General features: G+C 47.2%; 2 protein-coding genes and 1 long non-coding RNA gene across 10 annotated transcripts in view; 2 read left to right on the plus strand and 1 right to left on the minus strand.

Annotated features, from left to right (window-relative positions):
* rgs17 (regulator of G protein signaling 17) overlaps window positions 1–10,474 on the plus strand; it is a 30,549-nt gene extending 20,075 nt beyond the window's left edge. For 3 of the 8 annotated variants that reach the window (XM_085922713.1, XM_085922712.1, XM_085922715.1), the window contains 6 exons: window positions 727–981; window positions 3,067–3,392; window positions 4,616–4,746; window positions 6,182–6,256; window positions 6,322–6,568; window positions 6,729–10,474. In XM_085922713.1, the coding sequence (XP_085778839.1) occupies window positions 3,390–3,392; window positions 4,616–4,746; window positions 6,182–6,256; window positions 6,322–6,568; window positions 6,729–6,917 (645 nt within the window). In that variant the 5' untranslated portion in view covers window positions 727–981; window positions 3,067–3,389 and the 3' untranslated portion in view covers window positions 6,918–10,474. The remainder of the gene's footprint in view (window positions 1–726; window positions 982–3,066; window positions 3,393–4,615; window positions 4,747–6,181; window positions 6,257–6,321; window positions 6,569–6,728) is intronic. The other 5 variants (XM_085922716.1, XM_085922718.1, XR_015067457.1 and 2 more) reach the window with 4 other exon arrangements.
* A 2,702-nt stretch (window positions 10,475–13,176) lies between these two features.
* pcnx2 (pecanex 2) lies at window positions 13,177–23,511 on the minus strand. Its single transcript, XM_085921866.1, has 40 exons — window positions 23,359–23,511; window positions 22,752–22,957; window positions 22,418–22,535; window positions 22,307–22,343; window positions 21,837–22,219; window positions 21,572–21,769; window positions 21,073–21,492; window positions 20,825–21,017; window positions 20,598–20,739; window positions 20,342–20,478; window positions 20,197–20,275; window positions 19,990–20,125; window positions 19,774–19,916; window positions 19,537–19,690; window positions 19,442–19,474; window positions 19,203–19,374; window positions 19,019–19,129; window positions 18,826–18,917; window positions 18,647–18,756; window positions 18,467–18,575; window positions 18,292–18,384; window positions 18,066–18,216; window positions 17,654–17,795; window positions 17,396–17,573; window positions 17,169–17,277; window positions 16,960–17,089; window positions 16,811–16,869; window positions 16,497–16,712; window positions 16,155–16,408; window positions 15,853–16,086; window positions 15,661–15,764; window positions 15,396–15,540; window positions 15,088–15,318; window positions 14,860–15,017; window positions 14,674–14,790; window positions 14,404–14,585; window positions 13,987–14,153; window positions 13,835–13,909; window positions 13,545–13,721; window positions 13,177–13,402 (listed from the first exon to the last, which is right to left on the minus strand). Exons 1-40 carry the CDS (start codon window positions 23,509–23,511, stop codon window positions 13,247–13,249), a joined length of 6,204 nt encoding a protein of 2,067 aa, XP_085777992.1. The 3' UTR covers window positions 13,177–13,246.
* Window positions 22,066–24,092, plus strand: LOC147049899 (uncharacterized). Its single transcript, XR_015067376.1, has 4 exons — window positions 22,066–22,246; window positions 22,354–22,548; window positions 22,769–23,568; window positions 23,642–24,092. It is a non-coding gene; the product is annotated as an uncharacterized LOC147049899 (long non-coding RNA).
* The last annotated feature ends 289 nt before the right edge of the window (window positions 24,093–24,381 follow it).

Raw genomic sequence — 24,381 nt, forward strand, 5'->3', positions numbered from 1 at the left:
CAGAACCAGATCATATATCAACTCAGATGTTGTATTGTGACCTTTTCACCATCTGCACCCTGGGTACCCTCTGCCAAGAGACTTGACACCTCCTTGTACTTTAAAAAAAAAAATGTAGCAAAATCAATCCTCGCCGCTTGTTTTTGTATGTAAATTGTTGGCTTCAAATTTGTTGATGATCGTGTTTTTGGGAGGGGGACGGTGACAATGATAGTTTATGGTTGCCATACAAGTGGATATTTCTGCACAAGTGCAGTACGTGCATTCAAATATAGCATGATAGATGTGCTTATGCGTGTGCTTGAAATGGATAAAGAGCGTTAGCGCCCCCTTGTGCTACGGCAGAGAACAACCAGAATAAAAATAAAAATAAAAAAAACTGATGAATGAACAGCTTGACTGCTTAGTCGCATCATAGTTGGAGTTCATTTTGTCTTGCTATATATAAATTGCAATGGACCGTGAGTTGTGAAGCACAGGAAATGTTGAGGAAGGCAAATATGAAACATACAATCATCTTTTTAAGGACTTCTGCAAGGAATTGATGTCCTTTGCTTGTTTAGTGGTATTTCACAATTCAATATTTAATTTAAATATTTGGGTTATTTAGATATTCATTCAATCATTCATCCATTCTATATGTGAACCCGCTGGTGCGACTTGAGTTAAATGTCATGGTCATGGACTATTTTAAAATCATTGTAACCCTCATCCATCCTATTTGAGTGCAAGGGTACCGGTCCGAAACATCTGGGACGAGCCCTCCTGATGATGGGCTGCAGAGGCAGAGAGCAGCGCGCATGCGCAGTGCATCCAGGGGCTCGGCGGCGTTCGGTGCTGAAGTGGGGCGGATGGACGGAAAAACGGCGGGGATGGACGTTCCGCGGCCGAATCCACATTAACGATGCCCTCCGAGAGGCGTCGAGACACCGTGGCGTGCGCACCCACCACCCTGGGACACTGACAGTCTGACACAAAGCGGTAAGACGACGCTTGATTTGGGCGCGCTGCGAATCCGGGGGCACACTCACCGGCCGCGGCGGCGGCGGCTTCGGCGGCGGCAGCGGAGGAGGAGAAGAAGCTAGCTTGATGATTAGCATGGCAGCTAGCGCGGCTCCCTCCGAAGATAGCGACTCTTGGGTGGCTTGCGAGCGACAGCGATAGTGCTGTCGTTTGAATAAGGACCGTCGTCGCCTTCCCTGACTGCGTTTGTGCTCGGCTGGCGGCTGCGCTCGGGTGGGTTCGCAGCAGCGGCTAGCCAGTGGAGCTAATAGTAATAGGAGTTGGAGTTCCCCGATGAGAGCAGGTTCAGGAGAAAAGCGGCAGATGGGGGGCCTTGAGGCAGATGCAACATATCAACCTACAAGACTTTTTTCTAGTGCAAAGAACCATTATTTTCAGCTCCTTGGTTTAACAAACGAGAGCACCATCTCCGTTTTTGTGTGTCACCAGACTTCCCCACTTAAGGTTTTAATCATGCTCAGTTACTTATTGCCTTCTGCAATTTACTTGAGGCTCATAAATACACAATACTGCCACAAAGTAATCTCTATGGAGCAACATGACCAAATTAGACTGAAAATGACTATCTGTCAAAATGCCGGTTGTGTTTGGGATGGGCATTTTGAAAATCAAATGACGGGTTCCGAGGAAATTGCGTGGACACAAACCTCCACTTTTAGGGCGTCGGGCCTAAATTTGGCAAGCCATACATTACAGTGTGAAACATAGTTCCTGTCAGACAATCTTTTATTTTAGGAAGGATGTCGCTTGTGGCCTGTCTACCTCTTGGAAACCTTTGCCATGCGCAAAGAAAAAAAAAAGCTTTTTTTTTTTTTTTTTTCTCCCCCCATGCAGGCTATGCAAAATCCTTCGTCATGGGCCGTTTAGGCATACAAGGAGGACTTGTATTTTTTGGTTAAAAGTTCAGAAGGAATGGTTGCAGTCGCAACAGTATCTGGCTGGCATGTTGTGTCATGTGATGGCAGGCAGAAAGAAGCAGTTTGAGGACAAAAGATGTCTAAGTCAATGCAGGCTAAAAATATTTAAAAAAAACAAATTTGTCCCACAATACTGCTAAACATTCAAACAAATGTCTCTTCCCTTTCCCCAGTCTATGTCGGATCGTGTTGAAAAAGACAATTTCCCAAATCAACACGCCGGGGAGGCAGGCTGGGAGGCCGTTTCACGCTTAGTCAGTTTCCTTTCCGGGGAGAAAATGCAGCAAAATGGCATGACTGACTGTGGCTCGGGTGTTTGGCTACAGCAGCGAAAGTCGGCCTGGGTTATTTTTCATGATGTCCTTTTAAAAAAAAAAAGTTTGCTTGGATTCTGATGTTTGTTGTGGAGCGCTCAGCTCAGTAAAGCTTCAATATGCGAGCTCATTAAAAATTCACTCACAGTCCTTAGCATGTTTTTTTTTTTTTTTTTTTGCAGTGTCGATTAACAGTGGACGTCTTCTTAGACAGAAAGTTCCTATTTGTTTTCAGAAACACTCGTGAATAGCAGAAAATAAGCAGAGTGACAATAAACTACGCTGATAAACTTGCCGGAAGCGTAAGCTTTACAACGCTTCCTTCACACTGTGTAATTTGTTTTGCTGGTCCAAAGCGCTTAACTTTAGGCAATGATAATTTGAAATATGCGGCTATTGCCATTCAATCCAAGCCTTCTCATTTTATTTTTTTACAATAACTTAAACAATAGTTGAAAAGCCTTCATTTGTGATTTCGGAGCGAGTAATCCATTAATATGTTGTGTATCTGTAATGCAATGAGATAAAAAGAAAAAAAACATTTATTTGGTTTCACTGTCTTAACGGCCCTCTGACAAAGATTATAAAATGGTCCACAACAAAAAAAAAAGCATTTTCGTTTTGTCCTCTTTTTCGCGAGAGTTTCTTTTCCACTTATGTCAGATGTTACCATTAGCGTAGTCGCAAACCATCAATCTGGGTGCAAGTCTCAATCATACTGTCTTTGATTGCCTAGTCCGATAAGCGTATTGATTGGCAAATGTGATTTAGCTCACGTGTTTTGCCCCCCCCCCCCCCCCCCCCCCCTCCAGATGCTGTACTTTCAAGTCCACAAACGACCCATTGGCTGAGATTGGAGGAAGCCCAGAGGGCGAGAGAAGAAACGGAAGGCGCGGTTGTGAGCTGAGCGGAGATTTCCACGAGCGTCTCCGGTCAGGGATGGTGAAAACACTAAGCGCTGCTGCCGTCGGTAAAAAAGGACCACCTGGCCTTGCCCCGAGCCTCCCGCCAGCTACCGAGGCAGTCCATTAGCCACTATCGGCCCCTCCGCCGAGCGGCCCCGCTATCGTCTGGCAACCGATTACCTCACGCCATGAACACTCAGTCTGACCTGCTTTCAACAACTCACTAATTCATGGTAAGATGTGGCTGGAAAACACTCTTTCGAGTCAAGTCCAGATTTTCAGAAACCGATCTGGTTGAAATGTCAAGAACTGTCATCTGTCTACCTTTTGAGAGCTTCACCAACCTCCCACAAGTGTCCCTTTTGTGCTCCGGCGGCCCAATTTGTATTTTCAAGACGGCGGCGCTAAGCAGTGCTGTCAAAGCAGCCTCGCCTCTCCAGCTTTCACAACAAAGCTGCGGCCCGCTCTCGTTTGCATCCGGTTTTATTTCGGTTGCCTGGTTGCCGAATAACCGATGCACTTTCCAGTGGTCAGGCGATGTCATTTGCATATCACACAGCCCGTCGCCTTAGTTTCCCGTCCGTCCTATGTCCATATGCAGACCAGCTGGAGCGGGACGCGGGAGACGAGATGCTGCGCCAGGAATAGATTTGCGAACCTCTCTGCTGCTCTTTTTCATATCCGAGGTGTTAATGACGGGTTTGATATGAGCAGGTAGGCACTCTTTTTTTTTTTCTTTTTTCTTTCTGGGGCTGCAACTTTGATTGCATTCGGCTACAATTCCACCTCCCCTATGAGATGAATGTCAGGAGTTGTGATGTAACAGGCTGGCTGTGCGAGAGCGCCGTTCGCTCAGCAGCGCGAGCAGGCTTTCCCAGGTCCGTTTAACTCGCAGCCAGCCAGCCCGCCAGCTGGCTACCTCGCTCGTTGGGCGTTTAAGAAATCAAGTGACAAGGCTGCACTGTGCGTTATTGTCTGAGGCACTTTAAATGACTTCTTAGAGCGAGGCGTTTTATTTAGATTAGCCCGCAGTGCTCGCTGCCGTAAAGAAAGGCTCCAGTGTGATGGTTAAGTGGCTCTCTCTCTACACCCCCCTGGCTTCGATCTGCAATACACACACATACACACACACACACACACACACACACACACACACACACACACACACACACACACTTCTAACCCAAGGCCTCGCTCACGTCCGCCTTCCAAGCATGTGAAATGTCAGGGGAAACCCCCCCGGCGAGCATGGCAGGGCTCCACGGCGTCTCCAAGGTGGAACACGGCATGCACGCAAATCATCCTTGAACATCAGATTGGATGTTCAGTGCACAAATCTGTCAGCGGTTTAAACTGAATGTTTTAAATAGGATTTACGGAACGATTCATCCAATTCAAATGGGGCACGATAAGGTAGTAAATGCAAGTTGTTTCAAGTGTATTTTGTGTTCTACAGCCCCGAAGTGTGAGTGGAGTGGAGATGAGAAAAAGGCAGGCGGCGCACATCGAGGCCCCACCGCAGGTCCCCGGACAGCCCCGACCCAACACTTGCTGCCTCTGCTGGTGCGGCTGCTGCAAGTGTCTCTGGTAGGTCCTCCGTTTCCGCCCCCTCTCAAGATAGCCGAGAAACTATTCCAAGCTTGTGGACTGGGGGGGCTTCCTTTTAATTTGTCAGCTGTTAGCGAGGACATCATCGGTATGTGTATTCGAGTTCACGTGGGGCAAAAAAATTAATTAAAATCCAGCCCGAGTTGCACAAAGTCCCGCCTCATCCGATTGCGAGCGCCACGGCTCCTGCAGCCGCTGCACGCTGGGCCAAGAAAGCAGTGAATAGTGAATGTATCGCTTCTGTCGCAGCACTCCATCTGAAGAGGTCGGCAGGCTGGCAGCTTGTCAAGCCTGGAAGGAGTCTCCCGAGTCTCCATGCGGATCTGCCCCCCACCCCCCCTTAATTTTCTGTGGTGATGTTTACGTGTTTGTCTCCTGGTCTATCAGACTTCCCCATCTCGTTTGCCCCCTCCTCGCTCATCCCCTCTAACCCGGTGCTCACTCGCCATCATACAATACTCTTCTATTTCCATCCTCTCATCACATGCAAAACAGCTGTGAGGAACAGCCTGTATATTTAGCCCTATTGTGAGGGCGCCCGGGGGCTGCGGCCCGCTTACCCTATTAGAGGCAGCACAATGGGGACTTTGACAAGAGGAAGCAGAGATCCTCCATGGTGGGACGAAAATAGACGGCGCACTGTCTGTTGCATTATGGACCAGGGCGAGTGAGACAGAGCGGCGGTGGACAGAGGGAAGCTAAGCTAGCCTGCGTGTTTTGCGCGTTGACAGGAGGCCATTGTTCACTGCATGTGTGGCAGTGTTTAGTGGAGATTGTCTTGCTCGCTTGAGGCTCGCACGCAGCTTGATTAATGGCTGCGTGATACAAACTAAGGATTTCACGACCCCAGCGCTTTTATTTTATTTTTTTTTGTCGCCGGCAAATTGTTGGCAGCATTTTTATTTTGTCTCTTAGCTCGTGAAGAATAAAAAGACACCAAGACCCAGCATTTTTCTGTTCAGACTCAAAACAGCCTGCCTCTCCATTCATGTCACGAGAAAGTTTGTCACGTGGACAAAACTTTAAAAAAATAATAATAATTGGAATGAAACATATTTTGTCAAATAAATGCAGCGCTCTATAAATGCGCATATAAACCAACGGGATATTTTTTTTTTTAACTACTGAAATTTAAGTCTGAATGAATGCTAGCTTTGTGCGCTAACATTAATGGCAAACAACAAATAATGCAAGCGTTGTTTTTGCCTTGATCACAAGCTAACGGACTGACTTGTATCTGCACATTCGCAGAACTATACAGTATTTGGAGGAACCCATTTACATACTTGTCCTTGCCATACTTCCCCTAAATGAAGATGACTAGCTTACATGTTGGGAAAATCAGTGCAAGTATCGAGCCCACACTGAAAATATAAAAAATGGATATATTTTCTGCTTTTTGCTTCCCACGCAGGAGTGAAGACCGGATGGAGAGAAGCGAACGCCAGACCTGCACCAAGATGGACAGTATTGAAGCTGCAGAAGAACAGTAAGTCCTCAGCCCTCGTCGGCTTCCACGTTGCGTAGTCACGACCGCGTTGTCTTGATCTCTAGCGTGTCCTGCCGCAGACACCCCAGCCTCGACGAGGCGCTGTCGTGGTCTCGGAGCTTCGAGATGATGCTGCGCTCGCTGGAGGGCAGGGAGATCTTTCGGGAGTTCCTCAGGTCAGAGTACAGCGAGGACAACCTCCTCTTCTGGTTGGCCTGTGACGAGCTGAAGAAGGAGACGGATCCCTCAGTGGTGGACGAAAAGGCCAGGATCATATACGAAGACTACGTGTCCATACTGTCGCCAAAAGAGGTTTGGCTTTTTGTTTGAAAGCTGACTAACATGCTACACTGAGTCTTTTGCTTACCACTATAGGGAGCCTGCATATCACTGGTGGTGCTCATAACAGACTGAGAATCTCATCTTTCGAAGTTTACTGAGCCCTTTTCTTTCTCTCATCCGTGCCCCCCAGGTGAGTCTGGACTCGCGGGTACGCGAGGGCATCAACCAGAACCTGGCCGAGCCCAGCAGCCTGATGTACGAGGAGGCGCAGCTCCAAATCTACACTCTGATGCACCGGGACTCCTTCCCCCGCTTCCTCAACTCCAGCGTTTACAGAGACCTCCTCGCCAACAGGAGGCGCACCTGCCTGGACACCTAAAGACCCCGCCCGTTACCCCACCTTACCCTCCATCAAGAAGACGACGACGTCGTCAACTATGGTGCCACAAGTCCGGTTTGGAAAAACAAACTCTTTCTTGATTGCAAAAAGACTGAATGACATCCCAGATAGCTGGGTATTGTTCTTATTTATATTTTTAAGCAATTTCTAGCCGGTGACGTGAATTTGCTGGTTGCTTTTAGGTCAAATTTGACGAGGCCGCCTTCTCCGGCTGCTGATTGTTTTCGCGAGCGCAGATGTCTCGATGGTCATGTTAGACTGTGGACTCCTCAGGACCAGGAAGTAAGAGAGAACGTGAGAGAGAGAGAGAGAGAATGGACACGCCAACTATTCCTGTACTGTAATAATGTCACCTTACTTTTCATTTCTGACTCCTTCCCCCCCCATGTCATTCTGAGCTAATGAGAGGAAGTCTATCTCACGCCGACGACTGCAACCGTTTAATATTTTTTTTCCTGAATTAGTTTTCCGGAAATAGAAATTTTTGAGGGGAGGCGTCCACGTTGAAGCAGCACCTGTTCGCGTTTCCATCCGTCCATCCGAGCACTTTCTTTCTTTCGTGTGGGAGAAGTAAGGGCTAGACTTGTGGTTGGGCAGCTACATGTAACTCAACAATGCCTTCACATGTTTTGAGAAGACAAAAAAAAATATTGGCTGCACAAATAGCGCTGCTGTAGCCCCCAATGGAAAGCAACCACAGTTAATCCCGCTCATCCTTTTCTTTTTCCCCTCGTCCTGCTTCCCATTCGTACCCTCATAGCCTGACAAGCACAGGTCCAAAATAAATAATAATAATAATAATAACACAGCAGTAGTCGTCTACATTCAGGCACTGACGCGGTTGGGATAACGGGCCCTCGGCCTTTTTCTGTGAGGTGAAGCGGGTGCCAAACATGATGTCAACTGCGCGGAGGAGAAGAGAACTCGTTTTAACCAGCAAATTGTCCGTTAGCGACAATGCTAACACTCCGCCGTGGGCGCTAGGCTAGAGCCGCTTGTTAAGTTAGCATGCCTTTGCGCCACACACATTCTTTGGACTACTTTTCTAAAAAAAGAAAAATGTAAAAAAAATCAGACTTTAAAACGCATGATAGTGTCGCTTTAAAGAATTTAGAGGACAAAATGTAGGGCGGGGTCTTGCCAAATGTCCCCATAACTCATTTTCTTTCGGCCCGCCCGGCCTGTTGATATGCAGTGGAAAGTGCATGACTGAAGTATTATGCTCTATATATATATTTTATTTGTGAGTTGTCGAATTCACTCCAATAATACTACTGATGGCTACATAGATGAATGATGTATCTATCAGATCCTAAAGTGTTTTGCAGAAACTGTGCCACTACTTGTTGATACATGGGAGCACTCTGTATCGCCACCTACGTATCTAACTACCTGACGTTGACGTGCCAAGTTTTGGTCAAGAGCCATTGTAAGAGCAGGCTAGCAAAAAAAAACAAAAGTGCAATTGGATGTACTGTGGTTAGCCTAGTTTGCAACCGTGTCTCTTTATTGCTATGCTAGATTTTAAACTGCCGAAATGAGTCAAAATTAGGGATAGGCACGAAATTTCCTTGATAAATTCCAAGGACAATTTACGAACTTTTTAAAAAATATTTGTCATCTGACAGGAGAATGGCTCTTTGAATGTTCTGAACTCCTGCTTCCATGACAGTGTCGTATTGAGCAGCGTTCTGAATGGTCGTAGCTGATGTCACGTTGTTATTGTTCACATTATTTACCCGGCAAACTAGTTGCGAGCAAATATAAAGCACCTCTGCCGGACATGATTTTTCAATTCCGCTCAACACGCGGGTCGTCATGCCTATCAAAATACGTTAGTTAATGAGTCGCAGTGGAACCTCCAAAAGTGGAACAGCTTGAAGTTCAACCACATCCCACAATCTAAAAAAAAATATCTCTGTATATGTTTTGGCAATAGATTTTTTTTTAAATGCTGTTGACAGCCCACAATGTTAAATTTGAGCTGATAAGTGTCCTTTGCTCTTTTTTTGAGCTTTTCCTTTTGCCAGACCGAATCAATTGCAGCAATACCTTTAAACTCGGTGACGGTATCGCTCTGCAGATAACTTCCTGCCTTGTCAACCTTCAAAGGGTGAGTACATTTACTTTATTTTGGCTGTGGCTAAAGTCTCTTGTATAACAGTTAAGGACTTTAAATTGTTCCTTAAACCATAGCCTGAAGGTTTTTGAGCCTGGAGAAAAAAAAAAAAAACATTTGCAAAATTGGTTTGACAGATTGCGTTCCAGTTTGGAGGTTCTGCCGTAAATTCAAATGTAGTCAATGTTATCAATCAGCAGAGTCAATAGAAACATTGTTTTAAAGATTGAAAAAAAAATCACGACAACAAAATATATATGTATTTTTTAATCCAGAGTTAAATGAAAACAAAGGCCTCCTTGTTTCCCACAAGTTTCTCTGAAAAACTATTTAACAACACATGCAGGCGGCCACATTATTATCTCCTTCGCTATGGATGCATGCACCCAGTTGAATCACATCGGCAATTTTTTTTTTTCTTCCTGTTTTTAGGGGGAAAAAAAATATTATTTTAAAGTTACGAGAATGTTTCACACTACTCAGATAAAAACTTAAAATAAACATCATGGTGCAATTCAAATCAAGTTTACATTTCAAAATAAACAAAAACAGTTTATGCCCTTGGTGGTGCCGTGTTCAAAGCGTTTGGGAGACGAGCCAGAAGGTTCTAGACTTGGGAGAGTTGGACCGGGAGCACAGCGTATTTGCCGTTTTCCCGCCCGGTGACCATTTCCCCTCCCCGTTTAATTTATTGTGACTTTCACGCGGCCAAGGCGCTTGTTTTGTGTTGAATAACTGTGGATTTTACAAGCAATGAACATGTGAAGCAATGCGGCGGTGGCGGTGCTCAGCCATTTCCACTTTATTTGATTTTTTTTTTTTTTTAAGAGCTAAAGTGTCCTGATGAGAAAGAGGAGGTTTGCGAAGCTTTGGCCTTACTGACACTTTTATTATGATGATGATTATTGTTTCTCCTTTGATGAAAACAAATGGGCGTCTCTGTAGGCTTTTTCACTACCTCTCATGTTGGTTAATTTATTTCACATCTAGTTGTCAGGTTTTTTTTTCAGTTTTTGTTATTTTGTAGATATACTTGAAGCCTAACACTGTAAACTCCAAAATGTGCACAGACAAAAATGTATAAGAGTGGCGGCATGCGGGCACGGGGGTGCATTCGAGAGAGCTTAGCCGAGACATGATTTTTATTGTTGTTGTCTGATTTCGTTTGGATTTTCAACTAGAATTTTTTGCATCTCGATAAATAATTCAGGAAACCACTGTCTAAGGGCTAATCCCATTTTTGCCTATGCAAATGTGTTGCTGGGAAAGGGCGAGGTTCCACCCGCACCCGTTAAAAGATGGACCATGGTTTACATTGCCCTTTGCTGAAATCCTTCAATCTCACTCAGCAAAAATGTACGCTTATTACTTTTGTTTTTAGCTGTGAGGGTGTGTATATTTATGCGTACATATATTATATATATATATATATATATATATATATATATATATATATATATATATATATATATATATATATATATATATATATATATATATATATATATATATATATATATATATACACACACACACACACACACACACACACACACACACACATCCATATAAATATCTATATATAAAAAAGTAATATACAGAGAAAATAGTATATGCCTTCGTGATGATACAAAAAGAAATAAATGTTGTCTGACATTATGTGGCTGTGTGCTGGCATCTTGCGAAGAAAAGTAGCTAGCCATTGTGTACAATTTTGTAAAATGAAAACAAAAAAAAATCGACTTTCTTAGTACCCATCTCCAGCCCGTCCGTCTCTGTTCAGTCATTTTTACATCCACAAAAGGTTTGAAGGGCTGAAATGTGCTTGTAAAATCAACTTCCTGTGAACTTTTGATTTTGTCTGTGAAAAGGTGTTTCTTTTCTTTTTTGACCTAAACTAAGAGCATGTCGTCGATTTCCCACTTTCAAACGTCTGGTTTTTGTAGCCACATCCTCGCCAACAATCACTGTGTGGATGACGTCATCCATGGGAAATGGGCATTTTTTTTCCCATATATATTCCAACAAATCCCTAAAATGCGTCAATGTTCACATAGCTAATTTGAGCCACTTTTTAAAAATATTTGCGTTGAGGTTCGATTTTGGTCTTGATCTCTCCGCCAGGTTTTATCGATTAGCGCAAAATTTGATTCCTCAACATCGGTAAACGGTGCCTCGTGTTTGTTTTCCCAAGAAATCCTCAAAATCCGTCACTTTTATTTCTCGTGCTCCGGCTTCCTCTCTCTGTGACATGCAATACCACCATTTGCTGGCAGAGCGGCGACATTCCTCCGCCGTTACAGTTTTGTCGTCCTCGCCTGGCCGGTGTGGGACTAATGGATTTTAGGCGATCACTTTTCTCTTTATTGATTTCGATGCCTAAGCCTCAAGGTCAAGAGATGATGGAAAAAGCGCAGGCGGAAATTGGGAATTTCAACATTTAGCTGATGGGGAAAACGTTTTTTTCTATTGAGCATGCTTTTTGCTAAATAAATGAAATAATTCAGTTATTTGCTACAAACGATACTGTATGAGTATGTATTCAAGTACTGCAGTATGCAGAAAATTAAAAAACAAAACAAAAAAAAAACTCTTGAGCGGTTCGTATTTTTTTCACTGAAGCATACTTGATTCTTGAGTGTCACATGATAGCAACGAGCCTCTTTGTACGAAGGTCAGCGGTTGGTCAGTTAGCATGAGTTTGTCCACTGGTTGCGAGATAAATTCTACAATCGGAAAATCGGCTCAGGACCGATAAACACGATTTCTTCAAAGTCAGACAACGAGCGGCAAAATAAGACCAACAAAACGACTGCTCTAATGCCGCAGATCACAAAACGACGACTTCCCCCCCCCCCCCCAACCACAACTTTAATAAAGTCGGTCCAACGGTGACTTTTGTTGGGATTTCAGGAAGCGCAAGAGTTGCCAGTTAACCTTTGATCGAAGGAATCCGATTGACAGTTGACCCTTGCCAAGCACCTGCTGTCCAAAGTGCTGTGAGATGCAGGGAGCCCTCAAGTGTAGCGTCCGAATGTTGTCGCGGACCCGTAGTCTCATCTCGCTGTGTACCTCGAGAAAGCAAATGTGTGCATTGTGACCGACTTTTGATAATGAATGGTGTTGCTTTCCACAAGTCTTTGCATGACGGTTACAATCGGATGTAACGAAACAACGTTCATTTAAAAAATTTTTTACTGGTGAAGTCCAACAAAATGTCCAACAAAATGAAAAACAATGTGCCAAAAAATTTTCATTATCATCCGGTTGGACTGCTCTAAGTTGTTCCCTTCATTTCAAAAGTGTTTGTCATTTCTCACAGTTGTCGTCTTTAAAGTATTTCGTGTAATGCCCGACGCGTAAAGATTTTGTAAAGAGACAATGTCTAATGTTGGTTGATGACAGACAAATAAGAGCTATTATGTCAGAACTGAAATTGTAACTTTTGTCAAAAAACAAAAAGTTCACCTTTATTATTCTGTTGGTTTCTCTTAAAAATGGGGCTTATTTCTCATTTCTCTGAGAGGCCTTGCCATGAGTCTCGCCTGCTGTACGAAAGCTGTGGTCCGTTTCGATCTGCGGTTCTCGCTCTCTGTTTACACGGAAAACCACTCACCATCTTTGCGTTATGACAAAAGGCCAATCTGTTGTAACTGCCCTTGAATATCTTGTCATTTGCATAGTGCTGCTAGAGAGTGTAACAACTTACAATAAATACTTATTAGAGTTTTTTTCACAAATGTCATGGTGTCTTCATTGGGGTTGAACTGGGAAATTATTCAAATTGTGTAACGCTAGCTAGATTTATTGATTTACGGGGTGTGTAGGCGAGCTACTTATTTTTATATCCATGCATTCATTGTTAGCCGTTGTACAATGTTTTTTTTTTAATGCGCAAACTACTCAAATGTAATATTTGTTTTTTTTGTGAATAAAAAAAGAAAAGAAAATATGTCACAATGTTCAAGAAGGAATGCCGTCAATTGTGCGTCATTACCAAGTCTCACAGAAAGACTTGAGTTAAAAACACATTAGTTTTTATTTTGTTACCAGTATCCATGAGGGTGTTGACATTCAGAGAACAAAGTGAGAACACATGCTGAGTGATGTGGAGGTAAGTCTGTCCGTGTGCATTTCGGCGCCTCTCGTCACCGACGTCGTACAGTCCTTTCTGTAAGTGTGACCGTTTTCACGCAGGCTTTTGATCCGTCGCATCGGGAGCTGTCGTGGGGGTGTCTTCCGAGGGGGTTTTGTCCAATCCGTGGCTGACGCTCTGATTACGTGACTGCTCGACGGATGCATTGGGAACCGTCTCGTCGATGCTCTCGTACGGCTCCGATGTCCACTGTTGAAAGGTAAGGAATAGACCATAATGAAACTCCAAACTAATGAATTTAGCTTAGCAAAAATATACACCTTAGCAAAGGCTATTTAGCACTACTTTTGTCTAAATGAAATTCCTCAGCACCTTGGCACCAAGCACGTACCTGTGTGGCCCTGCTGGCGGATCGGTGCGAGGGACCCATGGCGATGTTGACACTCGACGACGATTGCGTGTCGGTGGTGTTGCCCCCCTCAGCGGCCGACAGTCCCGAAATCACCAGTCCGCTGGAGAAACTGCGTTTGCCGAACAGCAGACTCAAGGTGGACGAAGACGACGACACCTGATGAGAAATAGGCGCAACATTGTGGTGCCACTGAAATATATTCACTGGAATTTGTAATGGAGCCGCTCCGTGTTTACAGAGCGCTGATGCAAAGTGTAGCGAGCTCGTACCTGACTAGAACGCTGCTGATTCGGTGCCGTCTGGTTCTGCGAGCTGATCCCGCCGTTTCCCGAGAGACGAGGGACCTAAGAAAAATGTGCTTGGTCGGCCAAAAAGCTAAATCTAACCATCAGTCATCGATGTCGTGTGTGTGTGTGTTAACCTGGGAGAAGATGGATGCTATGGAAGTGTTGAATGATAGCTGGCTGTTGGAAAGACGCTGGACCAAGCCGTGGTTGGAGGCCGAGTCCACGATGGGTCCCGATTGGCTACTGACCGGTGGCCGCTGGGTCTGAGGCTGGACCGACCTGCTGCGATACTCTCTCCTGGCTGCACACAACAGGACTCAGGAATAACAAAAACAATAATAGATCTTCTATTTTTGGCTTCACAGAAAAAAATCCCAGAAGGCTGAAAGAATTAAAGGTAAACTTTTCCAAGGTTTTACTATATTTATACTTTATGCTAAATATAGAGACTTTAAAAGTTAATCTTAGAAGTGAATCAGTTACGGTTGAAACTTTAGTTACGTTTGTCCATGGTTCTGTACTAAGTCCCCTTGTCATTTGTTTTGTTCTACCTGAACTGTGATGTCGGTGGCTTCGCGTGGTCCGGGGAGCTCTCTGCTGATAACCGCTAAGACTATTGGAGGTGACCGACGACGGCTGGTTGTGGCTCAGAGATGAGGATCTGCCGGTGCCGCAGTCGGCGTCATCCACGTTGACGCCGCTGTTGCAGCTGTTCAGGTTGTCCTTGCGCACTCTGTCGGCATATGTGACAAAAACCAAACGAGTTTCGAGACTGGCAGGTTTTTGGGGAAGCCCGTTCTTGAGTTGAACTTCTGTTAAACCTGAGCCATTTGGAGCACAACCAGGAACGAATAGCGTCCAAGCTGGAAGCCCCTCCCCCGATTGTACGTAACGTACGGTGCGTTCCCGCGTACGACGTCGTCAGCGGCGACACATACCTGGATCGACAGCACAAAACAACCCGCGTCACCTCTCTCGGTTCTCTACGGCTTTGGGGCTGCACATACATGGGGTAGCCCAGCGGCTGGTCGCACGACGAGTTGACCATGTTCCTCAGCGCCTGCTTAGAATTCTGGATGCTGCCGCGCTCTGGGTTGCGGTTCCGTAAGAAGATCAGTTCTTGCTGCTGGCCAGCCCACAAGCCTCGCACGCACTCCTTGTTGATCTGCCAAGAGAATTTCAGAAGTAGTAGAAAGCATACAAACGGACATCTCATGTAAGGAATCTGTGGTTACCTTGATAACTTTGAAGCTGAGGTGGCGCTTGTAGAGCATGATGATCTTGTACTCGTCTGTGCCGTCGTCCACCATGTGGCGCAGCGTCAGCAGCGTATCGCGGCTGGACAGAACCGCCTTACGCCAGGCCGGATCGCTCTCGTGGCAAATCACCAGACTGCTGCGGTAGTTGGTGATGGCCTCGTACAAGATGGACGCCTCCTCTGTCTCCTCCAGACACGTGAAGTGATCCTGGGAGGAGGAAAAGACCAAGATTGTCTTGAAGGATGTGTGGCAATGCATTGTGTGTAACAGCAGTTTGTCAGTACCTGATGGAGCTTCAGGCTCATTCTGACAGCGGGAGCCACCACCTTCTGCAGGAGGTCAAGATCGGCGAACACCCACTCATCCTTGGTAGCGATGCGGAAGTCGCCTTTGAACAGTGTGTTGAAACCGTACAGGAAGGATTCCAGGCTTGATGGGGGAGGAAAAAACAAGAACAGCACAAGAGCTAGTGGAGGTTCAGGTGCTTCGAATGCCTCCTTGCGGTGCAGCTTTCTCCGTGATCAACTAATCTGATTGGATTTTACCTACCTGTTGGACATGTTATGCGATGCCGTTCCGAGTGATCGTCTTCCTAGGACTGACAGAGCGTAGGACAAAGTCACCAGAGGGGAGTCTTCATCACTGTCGACAGGCTGGACAGACAAACAAAAAGACTCGTTCCCACAACCAGAATGAAACCAATTCAAGCAGCATTTGATTTGAGTTTTCGGTCTTCCGTACCGTCTCCATCTTGCCAGCGCAGTACTGGATCCACTCCAGGTAGACGTTACAGAAGCTGGCTCGCGTCACCCCCTGCAGACAATGCACGTAGTCCTCGTCTATCTTGACGCTAAAGACCTGAGGGTCTCGCTCGATGTGGTGCCACTTGGTGTAGGACTGCAGCGCCTCGTGGATGGCTTCGTCCTTGAGCCAGGTGGTCAGCTTCGGGGAGTGCACCAGGTAGTAGATAACACTCTGGGAAGAGGAAGATATGGATGAGTGGGAGATTTCCTGGAGATGAATCTTCTTGTTTGGACAAGTACCTTCAGGTAGTAGGTGATGAGCAACTTGCGGAGGTCGTAGACTTGCAGCATGGTGGCGGCGTTGTTCTCACTGATGCTGTAACCCTCCAGCAGGTACTTGGTGGCCGTCACCTCCCACGCCAGCCAGCGCAGGTTAAAGGCGGCGTTGCACGACAGCATGTGGGGCAGGTGGCCCGGCTCGCAGCAGCAACAGGCGTCGTCCTCCTCCACCCCCTCCGTGATGGCCTCCACCTCACGCTGCTGGCAGTAAGTCCCTAGAAAAAACAAAAGAACCACTTGTTTCACCGGTGTACCGCAAGGCTCTATCTCGGGGCATCGCCACATTGCAAAGGAACTCCATACCTCTGAACTCCAGCCCTCGTAGCTGGAAGGTAACCAGGCCGTTGCCGATCTCGATGAGGTGCACCAGGGCGTTGAGGTAGTCCGAGGCCAGGATGAAACAGTCCCCGGCGCTGTAGTTGCCCCAGCGGCCCAGCATGAGATCGCCGCAGAGCGAGTGCTGGAGGGAACGCGTCAGGTACTCGTAGAAGATGGAGTTGAGGTTGTTGTCATCGCAGCCTGGTGGAAGACGGTCGGGAAAAGAGCGCGACCGGCGAGAAGAGAAATTCAGAAGCACTGGATGGAGAGCAAATGGTAAATAGCGGCCGAGAACTCACCCGTCTCTTTATCAACTTGAGACACCAGACAGCTGTTGGAGTTGTCAATGCGCTTTGTGCTGCAGGCGACAATTTTGAGTTACATAACTGTAAAGGTACATTTATTTGTCCATTGCCAAATATTTAGCTGACATTCCCATTTGCCTTACTTATAGTTTCTCTCCCAGAACTTGATGGGTCGCGGATACGAGGAGATGAAGATGGCGCTGCCCAGGAAGGGGGCCAACGGGGTGTAGAAGACAGTGGTGATAAGCGTCTGCAGCAGCAGCATAGCTGAATCTGATGGCGAGCCAGTCAAGAACCAACTTTTTGGATCTCGCGCTGAGCTAGCACACATATAAGGTAACGGCAAGGATACGAGGCACGGCGAAGGGTTGGGCGAAGGCGTGAAAGGCGCTGCCCCAGGCGATCTGCCAGGGGGCGATGTAGACCATGATGAAGTGAAGCTTCAGCAGCAGCTCACGCATCTGGAATCCAAACAAGACACTTCATTAGGTACAGCCGACAAGCAAACTGAACATACAATCTCGTATGACTGATTGTTTGTAATGATTGATTTTATTCGCTTTAGGTGTGAGCGCTCACCTTGTGGAAGAGGATAGACACGAGGAAGAAGTCAAGCAGGAAGCTCTCGGAGGCGCGCGGGCAATCAAAGTGGAAGAAGACCAACGTGAAGAGTAAGGTGAGGAACTGAAAGCTGGGGTCGCAGAAGGACGAGCGCAGGAGCTTCATCCCGGCCACGATGGTCAGCAGAACGTCGCAGCTGCAGCAGGATGAGAAGAAAAAAAAAACGCGTCACGGAAGCCCCCCACCGCAGGCGGGTGAAGGTAAGGCACGTCTTACTGGATGCCCAGCCTCTTGCGGTGGCTCAGGGCAAAGCCGTCGTTGGTAAGCGCGCTCAGGACGATGGCGGGGTACACCACGTACTTCTCCAGGCACAGCAGGCACACGTACAGACGCTCGAACCACATTAGCACTGCGTCCTCTTTCACGCACACGCCACAAAAAACAGGATTGCCTTTTGCTCGAGAAAATAACGACTAGAGAAAATATTTTTCATTTTAAATTAAAATAATATTCTACAGATTTATTACAGTAAAAAGGAAAAGAGAATTTTAGTAATTCATAAAAAAAATTGTAATTTAAAAATAAAATGACATTTTACAATTTGAATTGAACACAAACATTCGGCAATTTTTTTTTATAAACATAAATAAGCATTTTAAAGTTTTTAATTTGAAATGAAATGTCTGACCTCTGGGCTCAAACTGGTGGTACTCTTTGGTCTTGAGCAGCGGATGCGAGATCCACAGCCAGGGATGATGCTTCCTCAGCTGAGGGATCACGTAATGTGTCACCAAGCCCACCGTCCCTGCCAGCGCGTACAGCACAATGGTCACGAAAGGCTGAAACAAAAACAAAAATTAGCCCGGGCCACTTAGCGCTTAGCATGTCTGCCTCAAGATCAGGAGATGGCTCACCTTGAGCGACAGGAAGACGGTGCTGGCGGTGATGGCGAAGGTCAAGATGTAGGCCAACGAGCAAACGATCACGTCCGACAGAAGAATCTCCTTCTGTGGGATTATTCATCACATTTATGATTCCACATGTTGATAGACAATACTCAGCGATATCAAATCAAATGTTGCTGCTCACCATCGAATTCTGCAACTTCTTGGGCAGAGGGTCTTCGATGTCGGCGTCTTGGCCTTCGTCTTCCTCGCCCTCTGCCAACGTGGGCATGACTTTCGACTTGATCAGTGATCTGAAGTTAAAAGACAGCGTAAATGAGTGTGGAATATTTTTTTAGGAATTAGATTATGAAAAAAGACTCACATCATAACGGAAGGGTCGCTGCTCTGCCGACTGAGGTGGTAAGAGAAGACCACCAGAAGGCCGCAGAAACCGGAGAACAAGGCCGGCGTGTGCTGCTCGTCCCACGGCTCCTACGACACACATGAAACCTTTTAAAGCCTCCCCTGGTGTTTTTTTTTTGGCACATTGGCCGCGTCTACCTTGAGAGCTCCGAAGCAGAAACCGTAGAGCAGAGACAGAGCAGCCAGGCTGCGGAGGATGCCGTACACCGCCGAGATCAGACTCGTAGCCGCTGGAATGACAACAAAAGAACACAAATCGAAATCATGCATGATAGCAGCCCTTCAAAGCTGGACACGAATGGCCTAACCAATAGTATTTGTCTCGGCTGACCTGTTCCCCCGAAAAAGTGAATGTCAATTTGCTCCAGAAGGTAGATGGTGAAGGTGTTGACTTGCGGAAAAAGGCCCAGCAGGAACGTGATGGGGAAGCAGTGAGTAAAACCTGTTCGAAAAAAACGACTCCATCAAAAGATAAATGGCTTGAGGTTCAACCCCGCGTCCAGCTTCCTCCGTACCCACGAGCAGGTTCCTCACAAAGCGCAGCGCGTCCCGGCACACGATGGTGACTCCATACAAGGTGGACACGGGGAGGTCCTTCCGACGCAGGAGCTGCTCCAGCGTCCAGATGAGCGAGCAGAAGATGCAAAAGTAGGCCGCGCGGCTGTAGGCCACCAGCTGGTTGTGACCCTGTTCAAAAGTACCCGTAAATCCTACGTCGATAATCCAAGAAATGATTTCAAAGATAAATGCTCACGTGTGTCGGTGAAGCCGCATCCGGTTGAACACTCTGCAAAGGAAGGAAAAAAACAACTTGAGAACAAATTCTGCTTGGTGTTCTGCTTTGTTTACCTTCAGTAAGGAGTACTGGCAGCTAGCAATGACCAGACAAAACTGGAAGACCCAGAAGTCTTTAAAGCAGCCGTCGTTGAGCAGCACAAAGCCCAGGAAGGAAACCAGGAAAGCCATGAAAACCGCCACCAGGTTCTCCAGAACGTCTTGGTTCCTGCACGGACCGAAACCCTTCAGATTACGGATTTACCTGCTAGGTATTTTTTGTATTGGGATTTTCCCATGAGCACCACTTACCTGTCCAGAAGAGCCAGCAAGGTGAGACGGTCGTATAAAATATCCACCCACTTTCCCGGAAACAACTTGAGCTTGTAGTAAATTTTTCTGGTGGGTTTCTCCTCCGTGGTGGTCTCTGAGGAATCATCTAAAGAGTCTTCCTCCTGAACAAGATGTTGTCAATGAACAAAATGATACTGGTTTTAACTTTTTTTTTTTTTTTTTTTTTATGCCCACCTGGAAGATCTCAGGGTGCGTCCTTCGGGGACGAAGTCGGTGCGAAGGAATGATCCGTCGCTGAAAAGGACAGTCAGTGTGCCCCCCTGCCACGCTGTCTTGGCACTCCGAGTTGGACGAAGTGGACAGCAGGTCACTGAACACACACACAGGCGACAGTTTTGGCATTATTGCGTAGATGTCAAACCTAAAATATTGTCTTCATACCACATGTTGCCAGTGATCAGCTCAGCTCCCAGCGGCAAGTTGAGTGCTCGCTCCGCGTACAGTTTTCGTGGCCTGTCTCCTGGGTAAACAAACGCACAACTTAGAATTGAAAAAAGAAAAAATTCTGAGATGACTAGCGGCTCACGGTGCACAGTGTGGAAGGTATACGCGTCCTCTTTGTTCGTGGCTTCCGGCCGACAGATGACCTGCAGCATGGAGCTTTCTGACTGGGACGTTTGGGAAGGCAGTGAGTCGTAGTCGGGATCTTTTTCCGTCTGCGGACTGGAGATGCAAGATTTTCATGCTTAGGTGTAAGTTTTCTCGAATCAACTTGCTGATTAATCAGCTACTAAAAATCCAGATTGGTGTTGCCCTCGTATATAAAAGGTATTTGTTGGTACCTGTCTGGTGAGACGATGGGAATGTGTATGGGCAGAACAGATTTGTCGGGAGCCAGACTGGTGGGTGGGATGGGTCGCGCCGCTTTGCTGTGCGTTTTGGTTTCTTTGGGGTCATCTGCTCCGGAAGATGCGTTGACATTCTCTGCAGTGCAGTTCGTGGCATTGCGTTGGTTAAAAAAAAAAAAAATACATGTAGGGCTCAAGACAGAAAAGATACAAGAACAAACCCGTGTGTTGATTTTCTATCTCCACGGAGGTTCCCGCTTGCAGCCGAGGGTCCCGTCCTTCTTCTTCCTTGGCGTTCGCTCGGGTACTGAGCGATTCCAACAGGGAGACGAATTCCAAGAAGTTGGATTCGTTCGGAATCTGGCCCTCTTTTGCCTCCAGGTCTGATTTGGAGGTGGTCATGGTGGTCTGATTCTGAGACAAAAGAAGTTAGAGCAAGAAGAAGAGACACCGAAGTGACTCCACATACCGTGTTTTGGGAGCGGTCGGAAAGCAGCACGGCATCTTTCCCGCTGTCCATGCTCAGCCCGCGTAAGTGTATCCGTCCGCCGGGACCGAGGCGGCCCAACGCGGGCGGAAGACGCAGGAAACCTTGAGGGTCCGCGCTGGAAACCGGAGGGTCTGTGTCATCAGGGTGAGAATGGGAATGGACGTCCACACCGGACGAGGTGGTGTCGTTAGTGTGCGGCGGGCTCGGCGGGTACTGCTCGCCACCGGGACGCACGATATCCCGGCACGAGTAGAACTCTTCGCATTGGCTCGCCATCCGTCTCGGGGTAGGTTCATCCTTGAAGGAGTTTGCTTCTTTTTCCTCTTGCGCTTCTTCCTCCAAGTCGAAAGTGATGACGGGGATCTTGATGTGACACTCGCCTCCAGCATCCTTTTGAACCTGAGACACATTGCGCAATACTGCAATCCAGCGCCGCCATTCAAATGACTGACGCTCAACTTGCCGCCATCGATCTTACCTGCGCGTTCTCCAGCAGGCTCTGCTTGACGTTCTCTTCCAGCTGGGCGGCGGTATGAGGGTCGCAGGTCATGGTGATGACAATCTTGACCGCGTCGGCGTCCGCGTGATGAGGAGGAGACAAAGTCGCCGGGGCGGAACTGTCGGTGAGAACCACTTCGATTTCATCGGAGCAATACGTCTCCTCGCCTTCCTCGTCCTGCCACAAGATACAAAGTACGTCAGCTGACCTCACAACACACATTGAAGGTGTGACATCACAGCACCTGTGTCGCTGGGTCTGGCATGTCCGTGAGCTCGTGAGGGCACTCCCCAGCGGTCTCCAGTGAGTTATTGTTGGCATCCGACAGCTCCTTGTGGACCTCGCTCTCCTTCTCTACACAGTCGTCTTCATTTCCTTTACAGGTAGGACCACCTTCAGATGTTTCTCCGCTTGCTTCCTCCTTCTCCTCGTTGACTTTCTGCACATTTGGTGGCTCCACGTTATCAATTACTTCCACAGATGGAGTCTTCTGTCTTTCACTTAGGGATGGGGACTCCTGAGGGGCATCCCCGTCAGGGGGTTCTCCTGGGGCTAGTTCCGAGCTCGGGTGCGGCGGGGCAGCCTCCCCGGTCTTCTCTTCTGTGCTGCATTGGGCATTGCAGGCCACTGCATGTGTGGAAGGAAATCAGAAAAGTAAAAATCAGGTCACAATGAAGCATCTGTGAGAAATTTCATTCTCTAAATAGAAATCACCTTCTTGCATCTTGGGCTCTTCTGATTTGGAACACTCCTGCATGGAGGAGAAGCATGGCGTTGAAGTTCACTTGCAAGTGTAAGGCTGTCTGCGGGGCGACCGCCACTCACCACCCCGATCAATCCTGCGTCGGTTTCTGTCTGCTTGACGGTTACCTGGATCACCTGACTGGGACGCTTTTGAGCCAGCATCGTCATGGCAACACTGTCTGGTACGGTGCTGCTCTTCCTTATGGACAAAGGTGAGGCGCTGACTTAGATTGACTTTTTTTGTATTGCTACTATTGTGCTGAGAATCCTTGAAAGTAAGAGGGAGGAATTTGAGCTCCGTTCTTATTCAATCGATCACAAGTATACACATTTGATCTTTAAAAAAGGCAGTGGGAGTAAAAAATAGACACCAGCAAGTGACTAAAATAGTTCCCAAAGAGCAGCTTCTAGTCACCTGATTTTGGCGGGCAGGCAGGCGTCGGAGGCGGCGTTGCTCTTCTTGTCGGCGGCCCTGCTGAGGTCCGAGAGGCTGCTGCGGACCACCGCCTCGCCTTCGTCGAACAGCACGTGCAGTCGGTAGTTGGCCGTCTTGACCAGCACAAAGAAGACGGTGACGGAGGCGCAGTAGATGCTCAGGGCCATGGTGGTCGGAGGCAGGGCCTGCGGACACCGATGGTTGCAAAAGTTACTGGAAAAGTAACTCGGATACTTGGCTGATTACGGGATCAAGTTAGAAGATTACAAATAACTTTATTGTTGATGTTCGCTATCTATAACCATTTTGAAATAATATCGGGCTAATTGGATTTGGACTCTTTTTGAGGAAGGTCTTAATACAGTCGGGTGTTTATTTGCCAAAAAGCGTGCAGCGTCACAGATTGGGAATGCAAAAAGTATTTACATGCGTTGATGCTGTCACGCGCGAGAGCATCCATGCGCCGAGGAGGCAACACACTGCGACAATGCCGCCTTGCCTTTCTCACCGAGCACACAATGGAGGATGTCGGAAGGGTACGGTGCGCACCTCGCGCTAGCAAAAACAACAAAAGGCCCCAACTCACCAGATGCAACGACAACGGCAGCATGAGCAGGAAGATCCACAGATAGAGGTGGCAGGAGTTGTTGAATTTCTTCTGCTCCGGGTCATGGTACCAGCCCCCGGTCAGAGACGCCCAAACGCCCTGACGCAGGGTCTGAGCAACGTGGGAGCCCATCTCTGCCTCCCTCTCTTCCTCCTCGTCCTCCTCCTCCACCTCCTCCTCCCCGCTCAGGTCGGTTGGACGAATGGTGCTGATGATGCTGCTAGGCTAAAATAAAGAGACTGTCTCTCTCTCTCTCTTTCAGCGGGTGCTATGCGCCTCCATGTCGCCTCCGCGGCGCAGCTCCTCCCTCACGGCCCGTGGGTCCGGCTAGCGGCGGTTCTGGCGTCTCCCATCCCGGCGTCAACGGGAGAATCATCTCCAGCGCCGCTGTCCTCATCCTGCTCGGCTCGCGTTCCTTACTCTCGTCCTCTCTGTCTCCTCTTCCTCGCTGGCTCGACAGATGCGCAGATTTGAGCGCCTCCTCCCCCCTCAGTCCCTGCCTCCCTTCCCCTTCCCACCCATCCCTCCTACCCCTCTCCCTCTCGTATTATGCGATTCCCACCTTCACTGTTGGGCACATAATAGCTTGCATTCGCTTGTCATGTTTAGTGCTATTAGCTTGTCTGTTTTTGTCTTATTAAGCAGGGTTTCACAAACTGTGGGGTGGGGGATTCAAAGTACCTCAAAGGTCCATTTATTTAATGAATTGTTATGATGATGCATTGTATGTTTTTACATGTAAATATTTTTTTTTTCCCCAAACCCCTGAGCCAAATAAATGCCTTTTAAATGAACGTAGTGGCAGCACTAAAATGTCATTTTAGTGTATTTCATCCTATTCCTAATTTGATGCCCTTATTAATTTCAATGTAACTAATTTTTTTCTTTTTTTCTTTTTGTACATTCATCTTGAAAAGCAAATACTTTTTTACATTTATTTGACATTAAGGCTACTCCACTCGACCTTAAGATGTAATATGATTTCTCCTGCATTTGATTAAT

This window comes from Syngnathus leptorhynchus, chromosome 10 (genome assembly GCF_054491065.1).
Source record: "Syngnathus leptorhynchus isolate UIUO chromosome 10, UIUO_Slep, whole genome shotgun sequence".
Lineage (NCBI taxonomy): Eukaryota > Metazoa > Chordata > Actinopteri > Syngnathiformes > Syngnathidae > Syngnathus > Syngnathus leptorhynchus.

Excerpts from the sequence above, each read along its gene's own strand:
- pcnx2 (XM_085921866.1), bottom strand. The coding sequence starts at position 23,511 with ATGGGCTCCCACGTTGCTCAGACCCTGCGTCAGGGCGTTTGGGCGTCT. Across the intron at positions 18,217-18,291 it reads CCGTCTTCCTGTCGCTCAAG|CCTTTCGTGACCATTGTGCT; the intron begins GTGAGCCATCTC and ends TTTTTGTTTCAG. Across the intron at positions 16,713-16,810 it reads TCAAGTTGATAAAGAGACGG|GCTGCGATGACAACAACCTC; the intron begins GTGAGTTCTCGG and ends GTCTTCCACCAG.